The sequence below is a fragment of the Gymnoscopelus microlampas genome, assembly GCF_963454915.1.
Source record: "Gymnoscopelus microlampas genome assembly, chromosome: 6".
Lineage (NCBI taxonomy): Eukaryota > Metazoa > Chordata > Actinopteri > Myctophiformes > Myctophidae > Gymnoscopelus > Gymnoscopelus microlampas.
The window spans coordinates 39,020,529-39,045,073 of NC_139943.1; the positions used below are offsets into that span (position 1 = coordinate 39,020,529).

Consider the following 24,545-nt stretch of genomic DNA (forward strand, 5'->3'; position numbering starts at 1 on the left):
GTGTGTGTGTGTGTGTGTGTGTGTGTGTGTGTGTGTGTGTGTGTGTGTGTGTGTGTGTGTGTGTGTGTGTGTGTGTGTGTGTGTGTGTGTACACTAGATGTTCAGCCACTACCTTGGCCTTCACACCTAGATTTTAAATCTACTTCGCAGCTTGAAAATCCAGTTTCAATAAGGGCATGTTAGGTTTGTGACATAACATACAGTATACAGTATATGTCATATAATAATAGATGTTCAAGCCATTCACATCTTGAAAATCCAGTAGCACTGATCAGAGCATTATACGTATATATATATATATATATATATATTCAAAAACTGTAATAACAGCTTCTGGATATTTGTTTTCACCTATAATGACATAGGTGAAAAAAGGGACGTTGGGTTGAAACTGGTGAACTGCCAGTTATCCACAGGGAGAAAGAGAAAGAGAGCGCGAGAGAGAAAGAGAGAGAGAGAGAAAAAGAGAAAGAGAGAGAGAGAGGGAGGGGGAAAGAGCAGAAAGACCCACTAAGCCTTTACAGGTAATTGGTTTCCACCTCTGCTCAGGAGCCTGGCAACATCTACGATTACCCAGCCAGGACCCTGATCAAAAGAAAAATAAAGCACTAATTAAAGACTGGCAAGCTGGCGGACGACCACAGACAAGGCACTTCCAGGAAAATAATAAGTGGAGCGAGTGGTCACCTAGGAACAGAGAGATGGGCTGAAATATGCCACTGTTGGCCAATGATGCTCACCTTATTACCTTATGGTAATAAGATGCTGTCCTTTATGTTGAGAATCAGCTGAAAGGACGAGCTCAATGAAAACAGGATTTTCCGGCAAGCAAAAGCACATATTTAGCGAATGTTGCCATAGTCCATGCAGTTGCATAAATGTGCATTATGCATTTTTTGTGAAATCTACCATGAAATTTAGATAGGGTCATAATGATCTCAACTAACCCAAATGTTTATCGACATAATCGAGTGTAAAACAATTCTCTAAACAACAAGCATCCAAACAAGACTCTTGTCTTGAATCTAACATTGGCGCTGCGTATATGCAATTACACAGGGCAATGATGCTAATCCTTCGATTAGGCCTGGAGATTTGTGTTAATGACACGGTATGGATCCCCACTAAACCTACTCAATTCCGAATGGGAACAAAGGGACAAGAGAGCAGTCACTCACCAGCTATCCCATACTTATGGCCATTAATGTGGCTCTGCATAGATGACAGGCCACTGCAGAGAAAAAAGATGAACGGCCCTAATGGCAAGAGTACAGCTCTTCATTGTTGTGAGGAATCACAGGCAGCATTAGAACAACATAACCCAAATACAGGGCCGATGCCAGTAGAATGGGACCAGGCCTCAGTTTAGTGTGCAGCACTTTCAAAAGCATTGCACCACTTGAAACAAACAGGACAGTCAAGTGGCCCAGAGATGACAGCAGCATAAAGAGACGTAGAGAGAGACAGAGAGAATAGAACAAAAGGCTACACATATCAAGTGAGCCCAATGTTTTGGGGGGTTTCACGCAAACAATACAGAGGTCAGCCTTGTCAGAATGGGCAGACGCTAATATTGAAAAAGAACCATTGTACTGAGGCATATCAGTTATGCCTCTTAGGAACAATAAGGTGGAATTTGGAAATTGCTTGACCTTGGACATTGCTTTATGCTTGGAGACTCCATTATGGAGGAATAATTGTCCGTGAAGTTGTTTATTGATTTCCCAGGAATAGATGACTCACACGCCTGAACAAATGCTTCTTTTTTCCACTAACCTCTCTCTCTCTCGAGCTGACAATAGAATTTGAACAAACATGAACTGATTTTCACACTTCACATGCTGCAAAGAATATAGAAAGCCACATTTTTGAACATTTTTTCGAGTGGAACTCAAAAGATACATTTGTCTGTCATGATCACCCAGTATCTGCAGTGTCTCTGATAGGCTATCTGAAGAAAAAACATCGGTCATCCTGTTTTACTTTCCACATTCAGTGTCTTCCTTTATTTAATTCCTTCCTTACACCACAAATCACTTCCCTGCACAGCTAAATCCTCTGTGTCAATTGAACTCTAAAGTGTACAAATGGAACCAAATGGCCCTGTAAGGGCTTTTACTGTGTGCGCTCCCCTATGGGCCCATGGAGAGAGGTGTCATCATGTGTCATGCCCACTACCTCAAGTGTGTGACGGGTACAATGTGCCAAGTGTTGCCAGCAGTGGTGGAAAAAGTACTCAATTGTTTTACTTAAGTAAAAGTATCTATGTTAGAAACGATATAGAAATACTCTGTTACAAGTAAAAGTCTGGAATTCAAAATTTACTTGAGTAAAAGTTCAAAAGTATTGGTATCAAAATGTACTTAAAAAGTACCAAAAGTAGAAAGTACTCATTATGCAGAATGTCCAATTTCACAAGTGTTCAAATGTATACAAATCTTTTGAATTGTGAGCTTGTAGATCTGCTATTTTCAAACGGCCAAAATGTATATAGGTAATCTATATGCCTCTGAGATGTAGTGGAGTCGAATAACTGATAATTAGAATTACTCAAGTAAAGTAAAAGTACCTCAAAATTGTACTCAAGTACCGTGCTTGGTTGACCTTGGTTGGAAAAAAAAACATAACTTTCTCCTCTAGTTGGATAGAGTGCTGGCTATGAGATAACACAACCAACACACATCCCCAGTGTTAAGATAAACACGCACAAAGAAACCCATTATTCATTTGAATTTGTATGTAAATATCAGGTTTTGGATAGTATCCCTTTTGGCAGCGGGGCCATAAACTGCACTAAAGCCAAGATGTGTGGTTTTCCTTTACCCACCAAGGACATTGAGCGGGATAGTACCACATTTGAATGCCTTTTTAACTCCTGTTAGACCATAATATATCAGATTATGTTACAGTAGGCATTATATGCATTCATGTACCCTACAGATATTTGCAGCTTTTTACAGCGATGGAGCTGCTGTTCTTTGTACGGTTGAAAAAAACGCCCCAAAGAAATGTAGAAGAGATTTGTTATGGCAGTGCCACCTAACCCTTTGTTCTCTCCAGCTGAGATTTGACTAGTGTGACGCGTTCCAGAACTGACACACACATACAGTGACGTGGGCTGAGGCGGTGAGGAACACACTAATAACTACAAGGAGCAGATCAGGTCACCATGGTTACTGAATGTAATAAGGTCAGAGTGTCTCCATTATCATCAGCAAGGATTTCCATCAGTGGCCAGGTGGCCGTGTAGGTTCATCCATAAACAATGTTTGACATTACAGTAGAAGACGATGGATAGGCTTGTTCCTTGATCAGCTATTGTCAACTTGTACGTCTTAAACGTATTTCAGAGTTCTTATTGAGCCGCGTCACATGGTATCACAGAGGTGAGTCTTTATTAGGAGTTGTTTTCCTACAGACACATTTTATAGTGACACCAAATGGATGAGAGGGGATATGCTATAAATAGCCCGGCTCTTCAGCGGGTGGAACAAGGGAACACATTCTTCTGAATTTAAAATAAAATCAATAGGGGGCAAGTACAGTGAGCTCTTGGAAATGGGATTATTTATCACAGGATCATATAAATAATCTAAAAATAACTTCGATACTCATCATAAAACATAATTTGATTGCACTAAAATGGAGACAAGTACGCTGCTTTGACTAGTTCCAGCTGCTGTTGTAAAACTTTATTATTGAAATGAAAACTCAAAGACATGGTTGACATATTATTTTGACATTTCCTCTAACAGAAGTCTTGGGTGTAATAAAACTTACAATCAATTTCAGCCAAGGACATCTTCCTTGAGATATTAAATCTTTTTAAAAAGGTCATGTACACCATTATCCTGTCTCAAAAGCAAAACAACTCAGTAAAAATGGGTAACTCCTTATTTTCCTTTTCCTATTTCCCTTGGGCAGTGTTTCTCAAGCAGTTGTAAACTAAAAGCAGGTTGCAGGATGTTCTGGCAAGTTCAAGGACAAAGAACAACTTCCAACGGGGAAAAACATGTTATTTAATATATTGGGTCATTGCTTTCATAGTCACAGAAGTCCTGCCCTCGTGTGAAACCAGTTCAGGCACATTGCCTCAACTGGTTGCAATATACATGGCTGCAACAAGTAACTGTGACAGGGGTTCTATTTTTGTCAGACATTGAAAAAGCTCCAGAGGTTATTAACTTTAAGGTTGTTGTCATTACATTTATTAATTAACATCATTGTGATAATGTACTGATAGAATGGGTTCACCCCTGACACACACTGGAACAGTCATGTAAAATCTGGGTCTACCCATTTCCTCAAGTTGGAGTCTATCACTATCCTTTTGAAAGTCCATGGTGTAAGAATACATCTAAATCCTTTAACATATTCAGTGAACTTATAGGGCATTGTACTCAACACACTTTGATGGGTCAGTTGTGAAGTGTTTCTGGCAAATGGTCATTAGTCTCTTCATTCCCTGTGGAGATAAATTAAACAAGACTTAACACCGAAACATTATTTGTCAGTTTGACTCGTGCCAAACTAACCCTAACCCAAGAAACACAGGCACATATATCGAGACCCCCCAACATCACCGCAATTCTGCGTTGTTAGGCAACACCCCAGATTCCGACAATGGACACACTCAGCACAAAACTGGTTGTTGTCTCCGCCAGAGGTGGAGAGTATGTTTTCGTCTCGGTCCTTCCGTGTGTCCGTCCGTCTCAGCCAAGCTAACATTGGTCAAGCTTCACGTGACACGTGACAATATGTTGTCACCGAATGCTTTGATTGGCTAGCGAGACGCATGACGAAATAAAATCCTATAAATAGGTGTGTCACTTCAAAAAATCATTTATATTTTTGGATGTGAGCTTCCATCAGCCAAGCAAACATTGGTCAAGTGACACGTGACAATATGTAATATAAATAGGTAAGACAGGATTAATCAGGAACAGTACTGGCGGAGACCTGTGCTCCGAGGAGCACATTTTCTAGTTAAATAGTGTTTTGGGTTTTTGGTTTTTGTTTCACTGGAGATAAAGGATTATACACGGACATTTGTGCCAATGATGAGTCATTAAACCAGTGAGATCTTTTTTTATTTTCACTGCTCAGTTGTGGATTTCCTGATGCCTTCTGTTCCAAATGCCAACAGCCTGGGTGTTGTCCCGGACAGTCAGCTGTCCTTCAAGGCACACATTGCAGCGGCCACTCATTCTTGTATTAAATTCATTCTGCTCCTTATCCAGGCCTCAGTCATTTCAAACTTTGACTACAGTAACTCCCTCCTTACTGGCCTCCCAGCATGCTCACGTAAGCCCCTCCAAATGATCCAGAATGCCACAGCATGCATGGTCCTCAACCAGACAAATTGTTCACGTCTCCCCCCTTTTCTGCTCCTTTCATTGGCTTCCAGCACAAGACCTACAAGGCAACCAAAGGCATGGCACCCCCATATCTTCAAGGCATGATCCAACTGTACATCCCTTCCCGCTCACTTTAGATTAGTAACACAGTAATGCTGTACGAGCCTTCCCTAAAACACCCTGGACAAAGTTCCACACGTCCTAGACTCTTCTCCCTCCTGGCTCACAAACTGTAATAAACTCCCCATTACAGTCAGAAGAACTGCAGATTCTCCAATTTTCCACAAAGAGTCACTTCATCAGACTGCACCTCATCCCCTAGCACTTCACTCTCCTTGCATACCTTTTCTTGACACTTTTTCTTTCAATTGACGCCAGTCTACTAGAGATACTGTATATATTGGTTACTTCACGTTTTGTTTCGTATATTTGTTTTTCTCGACCACAACTGTTAAGATAACACGTTGTTTAGACATATGTTAGGTTCCTTGTTTACCTGGTATCCTAGTTTTGTTGAGGCACTAAATTGTTCTCTCTGCACTCCATTTGTATGACAATTTACCTTGTTTATTGACTAGAGTTTATGCTTACTCTGCTTATTCTGATCTCTTACTTGTCGCTCTGAGTAAGAGCGTCTACTAAATTCTAAATCAGATTAGCTATATTTTCTGTCTGATTATTGACTGGACTATGGATTCTTTATTGATATATCCTGACGAGTTGTAGGATTATTTTTGTTTGTTTGGAGTTTTTCCAGGATCCTTGATAAATTCCAGGACCCTCGATGAATTCCAAACCTTTTCCAGGACTGGAAAAAGTTTTCTAATTTTCAAAATATTCCCAGGAATTTCATGACCGTGGGGACCCTGAATATAGTTAATCAGAATCTCCAGGAGATCGACCCGTCGCTTCAGCATAACAACCCTGGCAACGTCGGGCGAGCTAATAACGCAGCTAATAAAGAAGTGCCAAGTTTTTCCCTTGTTACAAATAATACAATCTGTTTTTATTTATAGACTAGAGAGAACAATTATCAAATTGCGAATTGTAAAGTTATTTCCTTAAGACTACAGTACAAAACCCTGAGTGTCAATTTAACTCTTACTCGCTACCTCTTAACGCTGATGTTTGTGTATCTAGTTGTTTAGGGATCATCTTGGGTTCTCACCTGAATGTATTTTCTCTGCGTCTCATCGTTCAGGACATGCGCCACGTGTTTGGAAAAGATCTTCTCTCGCCCTGTACGAGCATGGATACCCACCATGGTCACACCGATGGGCCAAGGAGCATTACCGATGGCCATCTGCAGATATGCATCATTTGCCTGGGAAGGAATATGTGTACGGTATATATCAATTTCATGAGCCCAAAGACATGTGAAACTTCAATTCAAGGACAACATCTTTTACGAGTAGTTAGAAATTACTTACCTTGACATATTCTCTTTCCAACATGAATTTGATGATATCAGTGATTGACTCTTTGATGTCAGCTGGTAAACTCTGGAAAAGAACAAAGTAAAACATCAAATACGAGCAAAATAATATACTAACTAAATCATACGCCTTTAACCAATTCTACTGATTGTTAAAAAATGGTTACCTTCTTTCTCAGCTTCCTGAAGAGGGGTTTGAGATAGGTCTCAGTTTGTGAGTGAGTGGCGCTCTGCAGCTTGCCCTGAACACTGCGCTTCACATGGTCCTCTCGGCTGTTCAGATCTTTGGCCCAAACACCCAGGAGAAACTACAACACGAGTTGGAATGGAATACAGAGGAATATGATAACTAACAACAAGTGAATGAAAATGATAAACTGAGTAAATTAACGATAAGTGAATAAAGATGAATTGTTCTGCTGGCTAAATGTCTCTCCCAAAGACAACCAATAGTACTACACATCTATTATCAAACGGCTCCCTCTAGTTTCAAAGGCAGTGAATTGACCCTATATGGAGTTACCTTTCCTTGGTGCACGTAGACCTATGTCCCTTACCTGTTACACTGGTCTAGTGAACTTTAACTTAAGAACACTGCACCTGCTGCTAACTTTTAATCTTGCCTCATGGCGGCATGTGTACACATCTGCATTTGATGCTAATGTTCTAAACATCATGTACATACCTCCTACTACATATGCTATCTGTATATAGCATTTATTTATTATTTTACCTGTTTCTATCCTGTTTGTCTTTTCTATCTATATCCACTCCCTTCTCACGAAAAACTACAAAATGATGGGATTGAGTTGATTCTGATGCATTCCCAGTCTTACCCTCAACACTTGGTAAATTATATCCTGGTCACGATTGTCATCTCCTGTGCCCAGGCAAGTTTTCCCAATAGCCTATAGGACATTCGGAAAATAAGTTGAAATTGAAAAAACTTTTTCCAACATTAACGTATTAAAATGTAGTTAGACAGATGGATTGATTCATGATTCCTAGATTTTACAAATAACAAATAAATCAACAGTTAGATTAGGAGATGGAATTTAACACACACTGACCCCATGGCTAGTCAAAATCGTCCCCCCCACCCACACACACAAATTGCACTCTACCTCCAGTTCTTGTATGGTTGTATTCTCCTCATGAACTTTGAGATCAAACTGTGTGTCTATTTCTCCTGGCTCTGTTCCCCCCACGATCTCATTCAGGTACTGCAGATCAATCTTGTCCATGGCTGCCTTCAGGTCGTTCCTCAATCCCTGGTACCAAAGGACAGCAGAAAATATCAACATACCAGTGCCTTCAAATGGAAATTGTGTGTCTGAGAAAGATACAGATGGTTTACTAAAGCACCAGATTTATGTACAGGCACAGTGCAATTTGTTCTATTTGTGCTTGCAATCTGTGAAATTAACATCTGATTTACTTAGGCAGCAGTTAATAACATAATCAGCAAATGGGAACCTCACCTCCAAGCATTTTGGTGTGTGTAGCTAAAGTTCAAACATGGATTTCCCGGTGGCATACCCATTTCTGGTTCAGTTTCCCATAGCTTCACTTCACTGGGACAGCAGCAAACCGGAAACACATATGAAGATGTCATGTGTGTTTCCGGTTTAAATCTGAAGCGAAGGGAAACTGAACCGGAAACACATATGCCAATTTTTGGATGGTGGCCATCACACAGCTCAAAAATGAAAATAAATGCTACATTTAGTGATGCTGAAATTCCAATATTGATTAATGAAATAACAGAATGCAGATATATCTTGGGAGTGATGCAAATCCAACTGAGAGAAATAGGGAACTACACAGTAGTTCACAAAAGAAACTAGTTCACAAAAGATGACAGGACATTAAAGAAAAATAAAGGGAAAGGTTGCTTATAATAAGATACAGTGGTGGTGAATCACTACTGACCCAGAAGGTGTACATGGTATTGATACAGCTGATATCTCCCTAGAATCCAGAACATTTTGTCTCAACTCTTGTGTTTTCTGCCTCAACAATCCAGATGCCAGATAATGTATTTGCAAAGAGCTTGAATATTGCCAGGATGGCATGGGAACGTTGTGTGGGAGGTTAAAGGTAACCTTAGACTTCTTCCAATAGGGTAATTACTACGCCATTGCTTAAATTGGTATATTTTGATTTACTGCTCGAGTTGACATGGTGTTAATAAATTATCTCGTCTTTGAGCCTACAGTCATCTCTTTCTTGCTGCATTTACTGCTGCCATCCCGACCCCAACATTCCTTAAATATACATTAACATATTCATTGGCATCTACTAATTAGAGCTAGAGAATTTCCCACAACAAAACTGCTGTTCAAATTGCATGAACGTTAGTAAATCCAGTGAACCACCCTTTGCACAATCCTATGCATAGAAGGAGAGAAACACTTTGTGATGACAGGAAAGGTGCAATTCAGATCACAACACAAGCAAACAGCACTTCCAGGCCAGTTCACCTCAGGATAAAAGACACATGTCTAGAATGTATTTCTAAAATGTATTTCACTGCGAAATTTCAGTATGAAACAAGATATGGCTATGCCGTAATTCAAAAAGAGCACACCTCGCAGTACAGCTTAGTATAATTCATACCTTGTTAACTTCTGGGGCCAGAATCTCAATCTTCCGGAGTCTTTGGAAGGCATCGTAGTCTGACTCTCCAAAAAAACGGACCGGCTCCCCTCGCTCCCTCAGCCGTCGGATTACCTTCACGACCACAGCAATGGATTATGGGTTTCATATTTTATATTATGTAGTTTGGGGATAAACAGAGGAACTGGTGTAAACGGAAGTTATTCATGTCATATGGTGACTCACCTCCTGCCGTGACAACGTCATAGGCAACTTCTCTTCTGTAAGCTCCAACTCCAACCCTGGATTAGATGTGGTGGATGGCTCACTTTCCTCCTCCTTATCAGTCTTCAAAACAAAATGGATGAAATGGAAACATACTGCAGTTAGGGCTTAACTCTGGCTACACAGCATAGAGAATGCCACAATTTCCCCAGAAGATTGCCATTTAAACAAATGATATCACTTTACACACAAAATAAAATTAAAGGGTGTATTTGTGAAAGTGTGCCGCGTTTCATTGAGAGATTACACATGGAGACTTGAGAAAGGCTTAGGACACTCCTAAACCACTGGTCTGTACACATTCAAGTGCCTATCTACTCACCTGTGATGTTTCTATAAAAGCAAGCAGTCTCACAACTTACCAAAGAGACCAAACATCCACATTTTCTTAATATCCATATTGTGGCATTGTATAGCTGTCAGAAAAGAAAACAGGACTACCAGTATCTTAACCAGATACTGGAAACAGATGTGTTCAGTACAGTATCAAAAACTCCAATAAGGGCATTTCAAATGTGCTTTCAAATGTGCTGCTAGAGCATGCTATCAACGGCACATGCATCTCAGCCCACTTAGATTGTGGTTTGGAAGACACAATCTAAAACAAAAACAAAAACACAAAACCTTGTCATAAAAAGCCTTCCAAATGCACAAAAGACCTTGCTAAAATAAATACGCTGCATTTGTAAAAAGAGCGTAGCTTCATACTTTTGACACAGAAATGTAGTTTTTCCCCAAGAGCCATTGTTGCAAGGCAATGCAAAACCAGTGACATGAAACCAAGGGAAAACTTAAAGTTGGCACAGCTACGAAAGCTGCTTCCACATGTGCAACATAAGAAGCACAACTCGATAACCATGTTTTTAATAGCAAACAACAGAAATTCATTGTCTCATGCTGAAATCCACACTCTGGCTGTGTCCCATTTGGTTTTTGTATGGTTTCCTTTCCTTGCCCCGTTGCCTTCTGACAAGAACTATTAGAAATGGCAAGCAAACCTGGGTCAAACAGTATTCAATCACAGATCATTCTTAGTGAGTGTTCCAACTGCCATGAAGTACCAGAGGGTATTCACCAGATTTGGATCATTCAGATATATTTTCACTTAAATGTTTACATAAGACATTGATAGTATAACATTTCTGGCACTAACTAGCCTATACTGCCCTGTTGTCCGCTGTGTGTGCGAGCGCACACACGCACGAACGCACGCACAGGTTACCTGCAACTACAAGCACGATAAGAAAATCATTAAAGTATTATAGCAAATACGATTTGACCCAGGTTTCAAATAGTTTTGAAACATACATTATATAAATGTATACGACGTACATAGCAAAAATTCACCGGCTGATAGCCACCAATACTAATTTGCAGGATCCAGAGCATTAATAACAATTTGTTGCCATGATGACAATCATTAGAACTTTAACTAGTGAATAATAGCAAAGTTACCAACATGTTAATATTTATGTGCACATCATAGCCAGTCTTTGGATGACCATCGAGAAAGTGCCAAGGAAGGGAAAGCTTTTGGAACACAGTCCATTTGATGGTCCTGCTGTCATGCATCCTGTCAACTATCTTTACTGTACCATCCCATACCTGTCTCTCAGGAGTCTCTTTCTGAACCTACAGATGCAGGCAGAAGATACAGGTTGGGGAGAAACAGCACAGTCAACATAGACACAAAAACTTATTTACACCTCCTGATCAACCCCAGAGCTGTTTTTTATCTGGGCAAATATGCACAACACTAGGCTTAGAGTGTGGCGTAGGACTGCGTATACAATTGAATGAGTTATGTAGGATGTTTGTGGATGTTTCTTCATTACCTTATATCCACATCTTTTGTAATAATCCTCTTCCTCCTTGCGTGCCAAATCAGCCCTTTTGAAGTACTTCTTTGTATCCTGAAAAATATGTTAGTAGCATTTATTTCACTTGAAGCCAAGTACACGTGGTTACATAGGCTTAATTTGCAATTATTTTAGGTAGTTCATGGAATAAATGTGAGTACACTACACACGCAGTACACTGTAGATTTAAAGGGGGTGTAAGTGTTTAAAGGGTGTAAAGGGGCTAGCGAAATTGGAAGTGATGAAACAAAACAATAAGCAGATTTTTTTTCATTGGAACAATATAAAATTGAAGCTGATAAATGGGCTCTCTCCCCTGATTGGAACTTGGTCAGGACACATTTCGCATACAGTACAGTATGTGCAAATGTACAGTGACAAAAAATACCCCAAGGAGGACCATATTATTATTATAGCAATCGTTACTTTTACGTTACAGTTTAACAAAAAAAATATCACTTAGAGCACCTTTAAAGGCCAGTCCTATCACATAAATGTTAGATGAACTATTCTGAACAGCCGTGTTTCCACCCCACGGCCTCCAGATGACGCTGTGGATTTTACTCCACTACTAGTTACTACGCAGATTCTGATTATTATTACAAAACATACATTAACCACTTCAGCCCTATATACATTTCATGTGAACCATGGCTAGTACTGGTACAGTTTGATACCAATACTTTTGTACCTTTCCTCAAGTACACTTTTAATTCCGGAGTTGAGTGTTTCGACATTATATGGAAATGTTAGTACTTTTTCCCACTACTGTAAATACCACACAACAACGCCACCTCGAGGCCGCGGTATTAGTATCAAATATCTCAGGCCCATAGCGTCAGAACTCCTTCTACACACTATGGACCAGAGAGCTAGTATCTATAATGCTCTGTGTTTCAGTCCTCCTTATGTAGAAGAAAACTCATGAAAGCCATTTCAATCGTTCCAGTGTGTGTGTGTGTGTGTGTGTGTGTGTGTGTGTGTGTGTGTGTGTGTGTGTGTGTGTGTGTGTGTGTGTGTGTGTTTCTCTAGCAGTGTGTACAGTACTGTGTGAATCATGCCACGGGCTTCCACTAGCTAAGCTAACCAAAACAATCATCTTTTTCAAGCACTCACGTCAATAAGATCTCTGTCTTCAATGAGCTTTCTCTTCCTCGCGATCTCAGCCTTCAGTAAGTCCATTTCAACAACAGTCTTCGGGCTGTTATTTGATCTCAATAAACCTCAACACATATACAACAGGCAAACCCACAAGATTGTACGGTTAGTGATAGTGAGACGAGCCTGGCATGCTAGGCTACCAAACAACACGATAGTGTTGCCAGGTTTTGTGAAATATATAAGCAACTGGTCTATAAAAACAAGCCCAAAAGAAGCAACTTAGGTCACATAAGCACTTTAAACCTATTATGCATCTACAAGCTCACAACGCGGCAGCTTGTATCTGCTATTTTCAAGACACTTGCAATAAAATGTGTAATATTTGGAATATATTTTTTGAAACATTGGAACAACACAAATGCTCCCTGGCTGCACAAAACATTTTCATGAAAATATTTGAGAACTACTGGTTTCAATAATAATGTAATAAATGTGGAAGCAAGCCTAAATAAGCAACTACACTTTAGAAACAAGCCCAAAAAAAGCCATAGCACTTTCTTGAGTTTAAAATCTTCGTAATAGACCTTGTATTGAACTGTACTCCCCTGCGCTTGTCTTTGCAAACTGTTAAAGTATTCAATCAATCAATCAATTCACAGAAAAATAAGCCCAAAGTAGCTTATAATAAGCAGACATGGCAACCCGGAAGAAGAACTTTTGCCGGAAGTGAGCAAAGGAAGTAAGTTATGAGAGACTTTTGGTTTTGGACTTTCAAGATAAAAGTCTACAGTGACTCGTTAAAAGCTTTGAATTTGAAAGGTTAAAACTGTGGGTGGGTGGATTAATGGGATAAAATACAAACAAAGCGTTCGTTTTGTAGTGTGAGTGGGTCTGTGGGATAATTCGTCTATGCAGTGTATAATTTAAAATAAATGCTATGAATACATGTTCAGGAGAGAGGAAAACATATGTCAAAAAGGCATTTATTACATCTGGGCTACAGACATTAATGTAAATAAGTGTTCAGGTTCAGGGAACAACAAGCTAGAGGGGGAGAATCAATTGATAATCAATCAAGACTGTCTGTCACACACACACACAGTATATACGTCCTAAGTAACCATACTGCTCCTGACCATATATATACTGCTCTCTACAGGACTCTTTGATCCTGTGAAGAGCAGTTGATATCAGACTGATGCTCCCTGACAGGATGCTCTTATCTGGATGGTGCAGGTTGTTTCAATCTGAGCGGATATCCTGAATGTCTTCAGCTGTCAGAGTAGAGATGTTGCTGTGCCTTCTTCACAGGGTTGTCGGGTCCATGTCAGGTCCTCAGATGAGGTGGTGGGGGCTCGGAAAGGGGCTGCATAATGGGACAGGGAGGGATTCATTCCATTTGAATACACAGGAAATCATTCTAGGAGCTGTGTGTGGATTTGGCCACAAGTGTAGTTGGTTCATTGGTTCTCAAAGTGGGGTCTGGGAACCCTACAGGCATCCTTGGGGGTTTCCAGGGGCTCCCCGGCAAAAGTAGTTAACATAGCATAACAATCATTTTTATCCATATTTATATGTTGGCTATTCAAAAATATCAGATCTACAAGCTCACAGTTCGTAGATCACAGATCTACAAGCTCACTTCGTGCCGCGCTGTGAGCTTGTACATCTGCTATTTTTGAAAATATTTGAAAAATATCATTTTTTTAAAAATAATTTTGAATTCCTTTTTTGTAACACAAATTGTCTCTTCTGGGGGTCCCGGGCACAAACATTTTCAGATGGGGGTCCATGGTCAAATACATATTAATTTGGGGGTCCTTGACATGAAAAAGTTTGAGAACCACTGGTCTGGGTGGTCCATGGACCTCAATATCTAACAAAGGATATACACTGGACAATGAATTGGAAACTCTGCAGTATAATAATAATAATAATAATAATAATAATAATAATAATAATAATAATAATAATAATAATAATAATAATAATCATCATCATGGGTTGTTACTTGAATTACTTTGACACAAAATGTTTGGACACTGGTGTTACTATCTGGACCCTCCAGACCGTACCATCAGGTGGCGCAAAGGGATGTGACGATTTTTTAAATATTAAAGTCATTTATTGATTTACATAGCGAAAAGGACCAACCTCATGAGAACCAGAGGATGAACATGGAAATGCAGCAAACGTTGGTTAAAAACTGTTGTGGTCATTATTGACTCCATTAAGGGGCAGTTAGATTAGAATTAGCAGCAGACAGAATCTGCAGACCAAGCCTAAAGCAGAATTTTAACTGATTAATAAGGCAGATGGACTGTGATCCGGGTGCGTATAGCCTCCTGTACTGGATTCGTCTTCTGATCAGCGATTCTCGGGTTTACAACTTAATCTGTAGCCTATATTAGATCCTAAAGATGGAGTTTGGGGAAAGGAAGAGAAGAAGGAAGTCACAGAGCTATAAACTGATCACGGATGAAGGTAGGCGACAGATTGCAAGACCTTGCAAGATGCGCGTGCTGTGTGACTGTCTGGGTATTTGTCTGTCGCTGTGTTGCACGCAGTGACGAATCAGTAAACAAAAGGTTTCGCCACGTCAATATTTTGCAGACATTAATAGCAATACAAAGGCCAGGTAACGACCGTTTGTGCCTATTAACTAACAGAATTAGTTTGACATAATTAAGTTTAACTTTAATTTAACAATTATTACCTGTCCTAGTGTTAAAAAATGATGCATTCTAAAGGCATACTATCAGATCACTTCTTGGTTCCCTATCTAGACAAGTCTAGACTCTACTTCATACAACCTACAGGTGGTGGAATCTGCATCCGATGGGAGGGGGCTGTGCATGGCTAGCATCAGCATCAGCCTGCGCAATTCTCATTAAGAATGATTATTAATGATCATTCATTTCCTATTCCAGGCAGCCCCTGTGGTTTTATTGGTAAATTCTTTTTGCTTTAAAAAAAATATATATTCCAACTATAATTGAACTATATTGAAAATGCTGCATTTTGTTATGCAGATTTTGAGCCAACATATTTGGGGAACTCCAGTTGCTCGGATACTAATGGAGAGTGTAAAGATGCTGCTGTACCTGATGGTGGGTACTGTCTTTGTAAAGATTTCACATCATTACAGATGTTCAGTGGCTATATTATTATGTAATAACTCACTGCTCTCTGTTTAGTTTGGTTAGGGGACGAAAGCATGGAGATCAAGAGACAAATCACTGGCATGATGAGGCTTCTGAACGATAAGACTGGCAGGGTTTATCAACGAGTGGGAGCGGAAGTGGAGGGCTTGAAAAAGGAGCCCCGGCATGAACATCCAAATTGGACGCCAGCCACATTATCTCTCCCTTCAGAGGACCACCAGAACATCTGGGACTCCACAGAGGATCCAGGACCCTCGCCTTCATACACAGCCAACCCCACCATCAATGGCCAGAGCTGTGACCAATACAAAGCCCTCAGGATCTTCAACAACAGCAAGGGCTTGATCACAGTGAATGAAGGTGATTGTAGAGTCCCAAAGCATTTTTGGACAGATGCGAACACAGCTTGAGTCAAAATTTCAACAGAAAAAAACAAGAATGTAAAAGCTCTGGTAGCAGCCCTGAAAAGGCTACATCTAACACCAAAGTGTTTTGAGATTTGAACCGACCAAAATTTTAATCCTAGAGAGCTCTGTAATCACGCTGGGGCTATAACAAAGAATGATTCATCCTGCAATCTGACTATGAGAGTGAGCAAAATGTACATTATGGCCTGAGGGTGGTGCTAAAGGAGAGGTCACGGGGTCAGCAAAATAAGTAGAGTTCATTCTCTGGGGGGCATGAAGATGCAGAACAAATCCCTTTACAATGTAGCAGTTTTGACAAATGTTGTTTGGACCAAAGTGGTGGACGGATGCACCAACCAACCAGCTGGCCAACACTGCAATCCTTGGATCTTATCTTATTTAACCACTAAAATTAACCAAAACATTATTAAGAGGGGTTTATTTGTCACTCACTCATATAGGTACAAGAAGCTTTGGTGTGGCATTTTCCGCACGACTGTGCAACATCATCTGCATGCACTGGATAATAACTAAAATGAAAATAGTACAGTACTGTATGAAATAAATAAAATAAGAATCAAGGAAGCAAGATAGCCATAACAGTGAATGTGCAAATGGGGAACGTGCCAAATTAGGGAATGGGGGGTATTATGAAATTAAAGTCAAACATCAAGTCAAACATCAAAAGTATTTTCTGGCTATGTACATCAAGAATATATATATACATCTGTGCAGTAAGACAAACCTGGTATAATTATGACTCTGACAGCCACAGGGAACACCTCAAGCGCTTACCAGTCCACATCATCATAAACCATCCATTACTGGAGTGCTGTTTTATCTCTCAGAATTCTCGTAGCTCTCCCAAGCATCTGCTGTTGTTTGCGTCCTGCAGAGATGGGAGGGAGTTCCCACTAGTGCGCTCGGCTGACTGCACCACCCTCTACAGAACTTGCAAATCCTTGATACTGAATACCAAAACGCTCGTCCCAAAACACAGTTGCCCTGGGGCAAATCCTGCGGTATTCGCCTGGTATTCCTAAACGTAACCTCAGTAAATTATTTTTGATTGATTGAATATTTTATTAGGCAAAACATTTAAAACATCACAATAACATTTATAATACTTTGTCTAAAAGGTCCGTCCAAAAAAGTCCTTGCGGTTTTGTTTCTATTGGGGTCCTTGGAATTCAATTCATAGACATATATAGTAGCAACCAAACAGTTCAAATATCAACAAAAAAATACAGAGAAAATAACACTATATGTACAAACAAAACAAAAATGTTTAAAAAAATTATGATTAAAAAACATATGTACATATGTTCCTAAACATATGTTCCTAAACGTAACCTCAGTAAAACGGTGCCAAAACCTAACCTTATTCCCAAACTTAACCTCAGCAAAACTATGCCTAACCCTAAACTTAATTGTAATGAGCGGGGGCGAGCGTGTTTTGGGTACCTTGAAGCAGCTATTACCGTATCATTCAGTGATGGCCCCCGTCAGGATGCTCTGGGTGGTAGTGGAGTAGAAGGCTCTCAGGACCTTCTGTGAGACCTTGAATTTCCTCAGTTGCCTGAGGTGGTGCAGACATCTCGCCTTCTTTGCCATGGTCTCTGTGTGCATACTACAAGTCAGGTCCTCTGTGATGTGTACCCCCAGGTACCTGAAGCTGCTCACCCTCTCAACTCGTGTGCCATTGATCTGGAGGGGCATGTAAGACCTCTCTGCCTTTGGTTACAGAAGTCCACGATCATCTCCTTGGTGTGCCCCTCCTGCTGTGCTTACTGCAGGGGAGGAACACACCCTTTCCACAATGGCTGCTAGGCCAACCACACGAGCTGCCAGGATAGCACTCGCAAGTTGTTAGCCTCAAACCATGTGTAGAATGCATTCAGCTCATTCACATTGACAGGTAGTAGCAATGTAGCAAGTAGCAATGTAGACAATTTGCCTATACAGTATATTCTCAGCCACAAACACTCACAAATATACAGCACAAAACACATTGAAATGCAGAGTTTATAGTACAGTATGTTTTAGCAGTTGGTTGTGAACTATTGTCTTATTGTCCCACAGAAGTAGTCCCTTCTGCAGCACCAGAACACTCTTGCTGTATGTGTAATTGTAAGGGCACCTTGCAGGCCATTTTGCAAGAACTACGTGCCATGAGGCGGATAATGCAGACTCAGAAAGGTCAGTACGTGAATACACATTGAAAGAGATTCACAGGAAGAGAGTGATATTGAATTGACAAACTCTCATTTCATTGTGTTTGTCTTTCCAGCATCCCTGGAGAAGCAAGAAAAGGCAGGCTCGCCATGCCCCCCACGCCTTTGCCCCGGCCCTGCCCCTCGCCGTCGGCCTCGCAAGAGGAGGCCGATCTTCAAAGCAACACTGCTGACTACGTCAAGTAGAAGTGCCACTGTTACCTCTCTGCCACAGTCTCCAACTATAGCTTCGCCTTTAGAATCTGGAAGAACGGAGGAACACGAGACAGAGAGAGACTTTTCCACACCCGGCCCTATTTCTTCAGGGGTTTCTCCACTGTGTGCTCAGGACAATCTAGTAGCTGCTGCTGACAGTGATACACCTCTCTCCGCCAGCCAACTAAGACAGTCTCATCAATCTTCAGAGGTATGCTCTCTATGTCTAAGGCTTACCCACTACATCTGGCTTATCATCATCCCAAAGTTTGAATATGTGATACTTCCTACAATGGCTTCATGGGTGACAGCTGAAATGTTTTATCATGTAAGACGAAACTGTCCCATCAAAATCCAACCCAGCCCCACCCCCACCAGCTCACAATCCTACTGTATGTTTCCTTTTAAGTCAGAGGTGCGTCTGGCAGAGGACTATGATGTGTTTATCCCCAAGGCCCAGCTGGACTCTATCCTGGTCAACTATACACGCTCTGGCAGCCTGCTGTTTAGGAAATTGGTGTGTTTCTACTGTTTCTGGAGCGAATTATATTTCATGTGCTTGTTACAGTACACACAGTAAAATCCTGAGTGTTAATTTAACTCTGAGAGTGTATAAACGTAACCAAATGGTCCCATAGAGGTCCACTTGGTTACATTTGTACTCTCAGTAACACTCCGCATTTTACTATGTATATATGCAGTATACAACTAATGGTCAATTATATTTCCTTTATTCTGAAGACAATTAAATGTGATGGTTTTCTTTCAAGAATGTTAGCATATGATGTCAATGGGCCGATACTTTCGTGTTGATGGCTAAACTATTTTGACTTGTATGTTTAGGTCTGTGCCTTCTTTGATGATCCTACTCTGGCTAACTCCTTGCCCAATGGTAAAAGGAAGCGAGGTCTCAATGATAACCGCAAGGGTCTGGACCAGAACATTGTGGGTGCCATCAAAGGTACACAACAGACCATACATTTCATCCCCCACACTGGCCACACACAATATCTAGTTGATTAATTCACTGCAAAATCGTTCATTTCGTAAAAGATATTTACACTCTCTGGGTTAAATTGAAGTGTATAGATAGATGACACTTCTTTTTGTTACAGAAGGACATCATATTTAATTATGTTAAAATAAAGAATAGAAGTCTTGTGCACTGTGTCCAGTGTTTACAGAGAAATACTGCACTGCACATAGAATAGAGAAACTCCCTGGACCTCGAGACTGGGTCCAGATCCTTCAAGACCAGATTAAACTTGCCAGGAGAAGACTGAAAAGAGGTACAGTAAGAATAATTTACTTCTGTATACATATTAGGGCTTGGAGATATGACTTCAAATCAATATCATGATTATTTCATGATCTCGATTACGATTAATGAACGATTATTTAAAAACAAGTTCACAATGCATCGAACTTGTAGTCTGGCTATTTTAGCCATTTGTGTACACCACCATTGTACAACAAAGTGTAATACAGGGTTTACGTGGTTAATCAGACTAATCAATTTAGTTGAATACAAAATTCTGTGAGAATTGTTTTGTGTTGATTCATTGATATATAAGAAAATAATTGTACAGTAAGTCTGTTATTGGTTCTAAATATCAGTTTTCGATATATTTTCGGTTTATTACCCAGCCCTAATACATAATACATACAACAACATTCACTGGTCATCATGGAACAGTTCCTGCTGACATGCATCTTTGTAAAACCCTTTTTCTCTTTTGGCTGATCAGATGCTGCAGACAACGAGGATGCCTTCAGTAGACCATGCACAAGTATGAATGGGCATTTGCACATACCATGCATTTGGCCTCAAAATATATTTTCTATTTCTATTTTTTTTGTATTATTATTGTCTCCGCCAGGCCGAAGGCTATGTTTTCGGCCCTGTCCGTCCGTCCATATGTCCGTCCGTATGTCCGTCCGTATGTCCGTCCGTATGTCCGTCCGTCCGTCCGTCCGTCCGTCCGTCCGTCCGTCCGTCACACACACACACACACACACACACACACACACACACACACACACACACACACACACACACACACACACACACACACTGTGCGTGTGTGTGTGTGTGTGTGTGTGTGTGTGTGTGTGTGTGTGTGTGTTCGTGCGTCCGTCTGTGTACAGCTAATCTCTGGCACTGTTGGACCGATCAGCTGTGCACACACACTCCCTGGAGGCCAGAGCAGAACCTTCGGCCTGTTATAAACTTTGCTTTCACGCTCATTCCCACCATTTACCACTAGGCCAAGGAAGAAATGCCACCCTACATTTTTCAAATTGGCCTCCTGGTGGCGTTATAACAGGCCGATTCACGTTTTTGCCTATAACTCTTGAACCTAGGTCATACAATCAAAATAATTTTCCACCTGACAAGTCCAAACATCACCCAAATTATCTCTGTAGTCATGTGACCAAGATGCATCTGTCCGATTTTTCGGATTCTATTCCGATTGACTACGATTGGCTTTCAAAGTTTGCTGGAGGGGCCCATTTTGCACGACATGCTACAAGCATCGCTGAACCCTTCAGCGGGAAACTTTGCACGCAAACTCCCAGTAGGCTATAGGAAGAATCTCCACCCATTTATACAGATTTTCGGTCAGTCATAGCGCCACCATGAGGCAGACTTTTGCTTAACACATTTTTTGTTACTACTCCTACCGATTTTGGCTCTAAACCTCACGCAAATCAGTATACATTATACGTATCTGTCACATATTCTCATATTCCATTCCAATTGGCTTCCAAGTTTGTGGGGTTGGCCATTTTGTTGCATGCACATTCCCACTAAGCCAAGGAAGAACCTCCATCCCACATTTTTTAAATCTCCTGTATGGTGGCGCTACAACAGCCCACTTCACGTTTTGGCCTATAACTCTTGAACTGTAGGTCGTACAATTAACATCTTTTGCCTCTGGATTCCTTGGATCATGACGCAACTTATAGGCCCTGTTTGTGCCAGATTACATTTTCTGCCATAGTGTGTTTTCTTCAAAACACACTTTTTGCTACTACTCCTACAGACTTTGTCTCACACCAATCGGTACACATTATCTCTGGGGTCATGTGATCAAGATGTATATCAAGATGATTTTTCAGATCCCATTCCAAGTGGCTATGACCACAGTTTGCGGTTTCCGGCTTGGCGGAGACCTGTGCTCCAAGGAGCACACTTTCTAATTTATACATCATTATTTGTTATTATTCTATACATTTGTATTTATTTATTTTTCTTAACGGTGTTAATTGCCTGTCTGCATATATATTTATTCAAAGAAATAAATAAATAATGTATGCACACATACTGGTGTATATAGATACAGTAGTGCATACTGTAATATATGTTATGTTTATGCAGGGCTGGACTGGGTCAAAAATTCGGTGATTAATATGTGCTGTCCCTTCAAAATAAGCATAAGAATAAATCAAATAAAAATACGATAGTTAGCCTCTACAGTACTCACTAACATGCAAGAGTGTGTTGCTCTTATAAGGAGGATGCTGGCTAAAGCACATCATGGCACAGGCAGCAAGCTACCCTACTCTGGGTATTGGACCTACTGTATTACAAACGTATGAGCATGATTACATGCAAAAAATTGTCTGCATGTAATCAGAACTTTGGCTAGTTTGCTAAAGTACAGTATATAAAACAAGGGTTGGCTATAATGATCTGAGAATGCATCTGTTATAGGCTAGATCTATAGTCTATATGAGGATGGCATAACAGGAAATGCTTAACTTATACATAGTGAAGGCTGTAATGTGCGTACTGTGTGTATGCAAATAGGTTGTTTTATTGTAACAGCAAAGTAATTCAGTGTTTTTAATAATTATGTATGACCCTGTGAGCATTTTGAAAGGTCAGTAAACAATAACACTGTGACTGAAACAATATTATGGATGCCTAGATTGCCTAGATATTGTAATAAATGTCCTTTAAGCCCATATGGGCTTCCTGGGCACCAGGAAAGATGCATGACACTCAAATTAACCTTGGTTTTGGGGATGTCATTATTGGCAGAAATTTTAATTAATTGCAAAAATAGCAGATCTACATGGGTCTGTTACTTTTTGGGGTGTTTTTGTTACATTAATTCGGTTAATTCGGTTAATTTCAAACATTTTACTCCATGAAGTGTAGATGTCGGAGGTTTCTTCTTTTTCTTTTTTCTTCATCCCAAAAGTGGGGCGATATCCCTCCCCCCAATGGAACTGAGTATGTCCAAAGCCAACCCCCCCCCTGCGTTATTTCCATACTTTAGATAACTAGACATAGTTGCAACACACCCGTTCACACAACATGCAGTTTGCTATTTAACGGTCTTCTATGCAACCATTCTGAACCCTTTTTTGATAGAAACCATTTCTATCTAGCATGCTAGATGTTTGATAAGGAAGACATGCAGTCCGTCTGTTGTGCTTGCTTACCACATCACCTCCTTGGCTCCTTAACATGGGGGTTAACTTTCCTCTCTACAACCACAAGTGTGAGCTAGTCATCAGACACTGTTTCTCCCTCTTTCTATCTGTGTGTGTGTGTGTGTGTGTGTGTGTGTGTGTGTGTGTGTGTGTGTGTGTGTGTGTGTGTGTGTGTGTGTGTGTGTGTGTGTGTGTGTGTGTGTGTGTGTGTGTGTGTGTGTGTGTGTGTGTGTGTGTATATATATATATATATGTATGTATGTATGTATATATATATATATATATATATATATATACTGTATATGTATGTATGTATGTATGTATATATATATATATATATTTATTTATTTGTAATAACGTGTCGGCCAACGGCCCCATGTATTGGTCGGTGTGTTTATGCTTGCATGTTATGATATATGAAATAGGTTTTGCTATGAGATCCCACATGTTTATTTTATCCGCTGTTATGTCTGTTCGATCTGACCTCTCCGTCACAAATGCCTTTCCCTGTTATCGCTTTATCACTCAGCACTTACAGTAAGTGTGGCCTGCAGCCTCCCTCATTGCCAGTCCACCCACCACCATCCACTCTCACACACACACGCACGCACGCACGCACGCACGCACGCACGCACGCACGCACGCACGCACGCACGCACGCACGCACGCACGCACGCACGCACACACGCACACACACACACACACACACACACACACACACACACACACACACTGCACTCCATAGTCAAAGGTGAGCAACATAATGGTTGCTCACTTTATTTCTCATTTCAAGGTGAGCAACATCACTTTGGACTGGATGGCTTATTCACTGCCTCACATGCACGCTATCGCCATGACATCTAACATTCCTGTCCAGCTTCCCAAAATGTCAACTTATTACTAACATCTCATTGTGTGTAATCTCTCTCGCCTCTATATCTCACCCTCCTTGCCACACTAGCCTTTGTTTTACTGTATCTCAGGTTTTAATTGAGAGGGAGGCTTAAGAGATTGTTATGTCAACTATCACCCAAGTTATACTATGCATACTTTCGTATGCATGTGAAGGCTGCTGTGCGGTCTTCTTTCATGAAGACATTACTGATATTTGTAATGTCTCTGAAAGACCACATACAGTACATTGTCTTCCTTCTTTTTCAGGCTGTGACTATAACAAGCCTGGAAGTGTGGTAGACACAGCGGAGAACGTGACTGGTTGACTGTTCAAGTGTTGCCACAAAGGCCTTGCAGCAGATTTGTTGCAAGTAGCCTATACTTTCTTCATCTATGCCTCTAAATTCATGCATTTGGCACTCTAGATTAAAGCTGTGACTGCTCTGTATTTGTAAAGACAAAAAAATACACAAGTGGACCAAATAATGAGTAAGTTACTGAATTAAATTCTCTCTCTGTGCGTGTCTCTCTCTGCCCCTCACCATGTACACACTAACTATTAGCTTTTTT

The 24,545-nt window shown here is 40.6% G+C and overlaps 2 protein-coding genes across 3 annotated transcripts; one reads left to right on the top strand and one right to left on the bottom strand.

Moving 5' to 3' along the window:
- Window positions 1-3,677: 3,677 nt before the first annotated feature.
- Window positions 3,678-12,827, bottom strand: prpf18 (PRP18 pre-mRNA processing factor 18 homolog (yeast)). Of its 2 annotated transcripts, XM_084060394.1 has the most exons (11): window positions 12,651-12,827; window positions 11,511-11,588; window positions 11,281-11,307; window positions 9,637-9,738; window positions 9,412-9,525; window positions 7,917-8,063; window positions 7,629-7,700; window positions 6,960-7,100; window positions 6,788-6,859; window positions 6,526-6,681; window positions 3,678-4,465 (listed from the first exon to the last, which is right to left on the bottom strand). In XM_084060394.1, the coding sequence occupies exons 1-11, from the start codon at window positions 12,714-12,716 to the stop codon at window positions 4,385-4,387; spliced, it is 1,056 nt and encodes a 351-aa protein (XP_083916520.1). In that variant the 5' UTR covers window positions 12,717-12,827; the 3' UTR covers window positions 3,678-4,384. The 2 variants fall into 2 exon arrangements, with proteins under 2 accessions (XP_083916520.1, XP_083916521.1); XM_084060395.1 differs by lacking the exon at window positions 11,281-11,307.
- A 2,228-nt stretch (window positions 12,828-15,055) lies between these two features.
- bend7 (BEN domain containing 7) lies at window positions 15,056-24,301 on the top strand (the record flags this gene model as incomplete). The annotated part of the gene is made up of 10 exons (XM_084059557.1): window positions 15,056-15,119; window positions 15,668-15,745; window positions 15,833-16,159; window positions 18,289-18,405; window positions 18,497-18,846; window positions 19,045-19,152; window positions 19,479-19,596; window positions 19,811-19,924; window positions 20,384-20,425; window positions 24,243-24,301. The coding sequence occupies 10 exons, from the start codon at window positions 15,056-15,058 to the stop codon at window positions 24,299-24,301; spliced, it is 1,377 nt and encodes a 458-aa protein (XP_083915683.1).
- Window positions 24,302-24,545: the final 244 nt, after the last annotated feature.